General features: G+C 60.1%; 1 protein-coding gene across 1 annotated transcript; it reads left to right on the plus strand.

Annotated features, from left to right (window-relative positions):
* Positions 1-53: 53 nt before the first annotated feature.
* NAA10 (N-alpha-acetyltransferase 10, NatA catalytic subunit) lies at positions 54-2,801 on the plus strand. The gene is made up of 4 exons (XM_047098485.1): positions 54-203; positions 387-431; positions 1,717-1,801; positions 2,465-2,801. The coding sequence occupies exons 1-4, from the start codon at positions 133-135 to the stop codon at positions 2,714-2,716; spliced, it is 453 nt and encodes a 150-aa protein (XP_046954441.1). The 5' UTR covers positions 54-132; the 3' UTR covers positions 2,717-2,801.
* Positions 2,802-7,161: the final 4,360 nt, after the last annotated feature.

A 7,161-nucleotide genomic window follows, 5' to 3' on the forward strand; every position in this document is an offset into this window, starting at 1 on the left:
GTGCGTGGGGCTCGGCCGGGGTGGCGGCAGGGGTGGAGGTGGGCTTGCCTGGGGCAGCCCTCGAGGTCCCCTGCCCTCTCCCACCAGGCTGTGAAGCGTTCCCACCGGCGCCTCGGCCTGGCACAGAAGCTGATGGACCAGGCCTCCCGAGCCATGATAGAGAACTTCAACGCCAAATACGTCTCCCTGCATGTCAGGAAGAGGTGGAAGCCAGGACCGAGGGAGGGAGGGGGTGGGGGAGGAGACAAGGTCTTGATGGGGGCCCTGGGGTGCCCTGGCGTGTGGAGATCTGGGGAGGGGGGGTGGAGGGGGAGGCGGAGGACCCGGATGCGCTGTCCCTGTGTGGCCGAGTCTGCTCAGCTTAGCAGTTCCTTGTTCCCCTGCAGCAACCGGGCCGCCCTGCACCTCTATTCCAACACCCTCAACTTTCAGTAAGTAGCTCCGGATTTTTCTAATGGAATGGGGTGGTCCCAGCTCTGGCGCATCCAGATGGCTGAGGTGGGCTGAGCCGCCTTCCAGGCGGGAGGATGGGGGCGGCTGGAGGACAGACCTGGAGTCAGCTGAGGTGGGGAGCACGCTGCGGACTCCAGTGTCTGTGGTGCCGGCACCTGCCTGCTGGAGCTCGCTCGAGGCGTGTTGTGAGGCGGGAGAGTGGTGTGGCTTGCTGTGTCGCCTGACGCTGGCTGGGGCTAGGTGAAGAGCACACAGGTGTTTGGGTAAAGGTTCAGGAGTAGAGATGAGGGCCCAGGACATGAGGACAAGCCAAGGTGCAGCACTCGTGGTGAGCTGGCACCTAGAAGCATCTAAGCGGGACCAGGAGAAAGGAGAACATGGCGCTACAGAAACCTAAGCACATCCAGACAGGTAAGGATATCGGCAAGAGCAGTGGAGGGATCTAGAGCCCTGGGTGTCCTGCTGGATGAGGGCAGGTCCACTCAGGGACGTGGGAGTCTCTGTGTGCCTGGCACGGGACAGAGAAAGCCTGGCAGGGAAGTGATGTGTGCAGGACACGGTAGCAAAAGCTACTTGAAAGTGAGGCTGGGCTGGAGGGCCCACTGAGACGGCATTCAGTTTCAGCTTGGTGGCGGATAAAGAGGGACTATTGGGAAGGGCATCCAAGGAGGGACCTTTGACCTGGACGTAGATGTCTCTGGTGGCCAGCAATCCCACGGTCTCGGGGCCGGCAGGGCTCTCCTAGGCCATCAAGTCCAGCGCCCCTTCCAGTGGCAAGGTCCCCGAGTATGCACACACACCTCCCCGTGCAGCCTTGGCCCCTGAGCTGCTCAGAGCAGGGGCCACATGGCCTGGTGGTGGCTGTCAGGACCCGCGGCCGCAGCGCCCCTCCTCCTCAGCTGTAATTGCTAGGCCCGGGAATCAGCCTTGTTCAGTAAGTGACACGGAACTGGGCATGGCGGGGAGGGGATGGCTGAATCCAGGGCTTCAGTTCACAAGAAAGCACAGAAACAGATCCTTGGTAGCCAGATGAGGGACACAGGACAGGGGCAGGCCCCAGAGGGGTAAAGGCGCTGGACGCTGCTTACCGCTTACTGCTGGACGGCGCAAAGGGAAGGAAGGCCACGTTGGAAACGGGGCTTGCTGTCTCCAAAAGGGCCCTTTGGGGGAAAACAGATACCCTGCCCCACTAGCATATGATGCTGGAGGATGAGAATTTGTCCCCTGATTTGGGTCGTTCTTTTCTCCACCTCCTGCCCCCAGGATCAGCGAAGTGGAACCCAAATACTACGCAGATGGGGAAGATGCATACGCGATGAAGCGGGACCTCACCCAGATGGCTGACGAGGTAAGTGTCCTGTGGGGCCAGGGCCACAGTCTCACAGATGAGGAAAAGCAAGGCAAAGCATAGGAGGCCCTGCTGGAGGTCAGGGGCAGCTCGGGGTGTGGGGGGAGCCCTGCTGGAGGTCAGGGGCAGCTCTGGACCGGGGTGCTGAGACGGTAGGAAGCCCTCTGTGGCCAGAGGCGAGATGGATTCGTGCCAGCCTTGGCGGCTGTGTTGCCAGGAGTCACGGCCCCGTTCGCCTCAGTTTCTTCAGCTGACAGGTGGGGAGCTGGACCCCTATCGCCCCAAGATCGCATGCTCTCCCGAAGCTTGTACCGCCTGAGGCGTGACGTGAGAGGTGAGGGAGGAGGTCCCTCAGTGTACTGAGAACTAGGGTCCCCAAGGCTCAGGGGTAAGACAGCTGGGCTGAGGAGAAGGTCAGGGGCCTGCCCCGGGCTCCTCGGGGGCCAGGGCCATTCAACAGGCTTTGCAGCAGACCCCATGGGGGAGGCACATGCACCCTCACTTTGTGGGACGGGAAACAGGTCCACAGAGGGCAGAGCCAGGACTCCACCCGGGTCTTCTGACTCAGTCCTGCAGGCTGCCCTCACCCCTGGCTTGGGTGGCAGAAGGGGGTCTCTGTGGTCTGGAGACTCAGACCTGTCTCCTTCCTCCTGCCTCTTCCTGGGCTCCTGGCGGCAGCTGAGGCGACACCTGGAGCTGAAGGAGAAGGGCAGGCACGTGGTGCTGGGCTCCATCGAGAACAAGGTGGAGAGCAGGGGCAACTCGCTTCCAAGCTCGGGAGAGGCCTGTCGTGAGGACAAGGGCCTGGCTGCTGAGGATAGTGGTGGTGACAGCAAGGATCTGAGCGAGGTCAGCGAGACCACAGAGAGCACCGATGTCAAGGACAGCTCAGAGGCCTCCGACTCTGCCTCCTAGAGCCTGCACTTGCTCCTCTCCCCACCCCGACCTGCCCGTCCTGTCCTCGCCCCTCAAGGTTTCACAATAAACTTCACCCAGTGGCCTTGGGGAGTTCGTGTGTGCTAGTGTGCACCTTGGGGGCGGGGGCTGCCTCTCCCCGGTCCCTCTGTGTCCCGGGATGTGGACCTCAAAGCCTTTTGGCATGGTGCGTCCTGCCAAGCCCAAGTAGAAGGAAAGAGCTCTGTCGGGGGTTTGGAGGCGGGGCTCCCAAGTCTGATGGCTCTCGGCCCCTATGGGTCCAGGGAAGGGAGACCCCGGACTTCTGGAAGCCAGTCCCTGCCGGGGAGGCAGGCGCTCTGGCTTCTGAGCCCTGCTCTACTGCTCCCTTGCCGGGCTCCTGATGCGGAAAGTCCAGCTGCTCACTGGGCTTCTCTGTTGCTGCCCTACCTGGTAATGCCCTGAGCCCTGGCAACTGTGCTGGATTCCTCCCTCCCCTGCCATCCAGAAGGTTGGCAAGTCAGTCCTGTGTGTTCGACCACTGACCACCTACCACCACAACTCCTGTGGAATGTACTCCATAACCTAAGCTTTAATTTGCAAGTTAATAGACTATTGTTAGTAGAGTGTTAGGTATACAAAACAGCTGGCAGTGCAGTTCCCGTCGCCTCTCCCCCCACCCCCCCACCCCCCCCCCCGTTTCCCCTATTATTATTTTGTATTAAATGTTGTTTTTGTTACAGTTGATGAGCCAATATCCAAACGTTATTAACTATAGTCCAGGGTTTATTTCCCTCTTTGTGTTGTGTATTCTATGATTTTTTTAATGTTTATTTATTTTTGAGAGGCAGGGGATAGCGTGAGCACAGGAGGAGCAGAGAGGGAGAGAGTGAATCCTAAGCAGGCTCCATGCTGTCAGTGCAGAACCGACTCAGGGCTGGAACCCATGAACCCTGAGATCATGACCTGAGCTGAAATCAAGAGACGCTAAACCTTTGGGGGCGCCTGGGTGGCTCAGTCGGTTAAGCGTCCGACTTCGGCTCGGGTCATGATCTCGCGGTCCGTGAGTTTGAGCCCCGCGTCGGGCTCTGTGCTGACAGCTCAGAGCCTGGAGCCTGTTTCGGATTCTGTGTCTCCCTCTCTCTCTGACCCTCCCCCATTCATGCTGCCTCTCCCTGTCTCAAAAATAAATAAACATTAAAAAAAAAAAGACGCTAAACCCACTGAGCCCCCCCCCCCCCAGGCGCCCCTCTGGGTTTTCACAAATGGATCATATCATTTCCTGGAGAATATAAGCCCTCTTTTTTTTTTTTTTATTGTGGTTGGCAAATGTTACATTAATTTCAGGCGTACAACAGTGACTCCACAAGTGTATACATTACGCTGTGCTCACAAGCACAGCTACCATGTGTCGCCGCCATACAGTGCTGTCACAATACCACTGTCTATCTTCCCTAGGCCGCGCCTTTTAGTCCCTGACTTCCTCGCTTCGGGACTAGAAGCCTGGACCTCCCACTCCCTTTCCCCCGTTTGGCCCTTCCCGCCCATCCCCTCCTCTCTGGCAACCAGCAGTTTGTGCTCTGCATCTCTGGGTCTGTTTCCGGAAGTCCTCCGTTTTTCATGGCTTTACTCCAACCCTAAGATTTGCTCCTGTGCCTCTGTCCCTGTCCTTCCCTCTGGCGGCGGCACTATCACTTGCTGCTGTTAGTCCCTGGCCAGGCCGTGCCCGGGCTGCCCACCTCCCAGCGGAGCCCAACACTCCAGAGCTGTCACCATACTTCACGCGCCTGCCACTGCAGATGGTCCACCGCGCCCCTGCTAGGCTGAGTAATTCGCCAGCGGGCGGCGGGAGCTCCGTTCTCTCTTTGGCCGGCGCCTGGCACGTGACCCGCAGGCCGCCTGAGAAGCGGCGACTGGAGAGGGGGAGGGCGGAACAGTGCGCCTGCGCGAGCCCGCCGGCTCGCCCGCTCGCCGTAGGGTCGGGAGGCGGGGCCTCGCCCCGCCCCGCGCGTCTGGCGTCAGTCCCTTCCGCTTCGCAAGCCGCGGCGGGCTTCTTTCCCAGGGCTTCTGACTGGTCGGGCGGCGGCGGGGCCGGACTTCCCGCGGCGGGGCGGGCATGCGCGCTGCGTCGGCCGCGCCCCGGCGCGGGTGGGAGGGAGCCCGCGGACGCTCCCACGGCGGCGCCCAGCTGCGCTCTCCTCCCTCCCTGGGCCCGCCCCTAGGGACCTGGACCGCCCTCTGCCCTCCGCGCCCTGCGTCCCCGGCGGCGAGTAGACGCTGGGCGGCCCCCAGGCGGTCGGATTTCCTGGGCGGAGGTGGGGGCCGCGGCGGGGGCGGGGGCGGGGAGGGGAGAGGGGAAGCCGCAGGCCCGAGTGGCCCTTGGGGCCCAGCACTTCCCGCGTCTCTGCAGCGCCCGCCTCTGGGAGGGGCCGCCTCTGTGCCGGCTTGCTGAGCAGAGCTGAGGCTGGAAGGCCGAAGGTGGGAAAGCCGGCCCCCCCCCCCGCCCCGCCCCGCCTTACCTCCTCGCTGTGTGCCTGGGGGTGGGCTCCGGAGACGACTCCCCAAGCGATGAACCTGTACACAGACCGGGTGCACAACCTTGACCCTTGAAGCCCCCAAACTTTTTTTTTTTTTTTAAGTTTATTTATCTTGAGAGAGAGCTTGAGCAAGCATGAGTTGGGGAAGGGGAAGAGAGGGAGAGAAAGGGAATCCCAAGTAGGCTTCACACCGTCAGCTGGAAGCCGAGGCGTGGCTTGAACTCACCAACCCGGGGATCATGACCTGAGCCGAAACCAAGAGTCTGACGCCCAATTGACAGAGCCACCTGGGCACCCCAAAATTATTTTTCTCATTCTTTTAGTAATCTCTACGCCCAACGTGGGGCTTGAACTCACTACCCTGAGATCACGAGTTGCATGCTCTTCCGACTGAGCCAGCCAGGCGCCCCTCTGAAGCCGGCATTCTATTTTTTTTATTAAAAAATTTTTTTTAATGTTTATTTTTGAGAGAGAGAGAGAGAGAGAGAGAGAGAGAGAGAATGTGAACAGGGGAGGGGCAGAGAGAGAGGGAGACGCAGAATCCCAAGCAGGCTCCAGGCTCTGAGTTGCCGGCACAGAGTCTGATGTGGGGCTCCAACTCACAGACCATAAGATCGTGACTTAAGCTGAAGTCAGACACTCAGCTGACTGAGCCACCCAGGCACCCTTGTTTTTATTTATTTTTGAGACAGAAAGTACGAGCTGAGCTGGGGAGGGCCAGAGAGAGGGAGAGGGAGACAGGAACCGGAGCGCACTCCACACTGATAGCTGAGAGCCCGATGTGGGGCTCGAACTCCCGCGTGGTGAGATCATGACTGTAGCCAAAGTCAGAGGCTCAGCCGACTGCACCCCCCAGGTGCCCCTGAAACCCCCATTCTTACACTTCTGGAAAGCAGGCTTGTAGGAAAATAGGGGCCTCACAGCATCTTCATATGGGACCTTCACTGCCTGATTCATGCCCTTGTGTATTCTCGCTCTGACGTGGATAGCTGTAACAGTCTCCCCATTGATCTCATCTCCTTCTGGTCCATCTATTTGAAAGTAGGGGCTGAAGCCAGTTCACAGCAGTTTCCTGTGGGCTTGAGCTCCGTGCATGGCTCTGCTGCGTGGGTGAAGGACCTTGAGGGACCAGTCAGGGCTCAGATGGAGCGTAGGGGGCGAGGTGTGCTGGGGTTAGCTGATGAGGGCATGGGTCCCTGACACAGGAGCAGGTTTGGGGGCGGGAGTGCCCGTGCATGCCTCTGGACGGGGCTCACCTGCCTTGGAGGAGGACTCAAACAGTGGTACTGCTGAGACCGGCTGCTGGGAGCCCAGGTCGTGGCCTGCTGGTGTCTGGCCGGCTCCCGGGGCTTCTGACCCCAGGCCCCATGGACACGTGGTGTCTTAGAGAAGGGCCTGGGTACTGGGCGGGAGTTGGGGTGGGTGGGCAGGGAGCTGAGGAGGTATGTTTTCCCCTTCTGGGCAAAAGAACTGCTCATAGTTTAAAGGCGGGAAGTACCTGCACAGCCTTCCCTTCCTCCCAGAGCTGTAGGTCGAGGTCATATGTGCCCACATTTGCACACAGCCTGACTTTGACATCCATGCACACACATGCGTGCCTGGACTCCTTGCCCTGGTGCCTACAGGCCTGCCTCCCTGGGCACAAGTCTGGAGCCTCACTGCCTCGCCCCTCTCCCACCATCTTTACCCCGGGGATTTCCCTCCCTCCCAACTGGAGACCGTCGTCTACTCCGGTTTGTCAACTGCCACCTGCACCCTGCCTTCCCAATTTACTGGAGAAACTCTGTTGCCCTTGGGCTTCCAGTTGGTAGAGAGGGGTAGAGGGAAACTCCAGCACTCCCGGAGAAGGGAGGCCCCAAGATTTGCCCTCAGGCTTGCTAAGGCCTTGCTCTGAGGGGGGAAGAGGACGGCTGAACCCCGCCAGCCCCA

Source organism: Lynx rufus, unplaced genomic scaffold (assembly GCF_022079265.1).
Source record: "Lynx rufus isolate CCGP_SWC_20201006 ecotype Redwood Valley unplaced genomic scaffold, mLynRuf1.p SCAF_49, whole genome shotgun sequence".
NCBI lineage: Eukaryota > Metazoa > Chordata > Mammalia > Carnivora > Felidae > Lynx > Lynx rufus.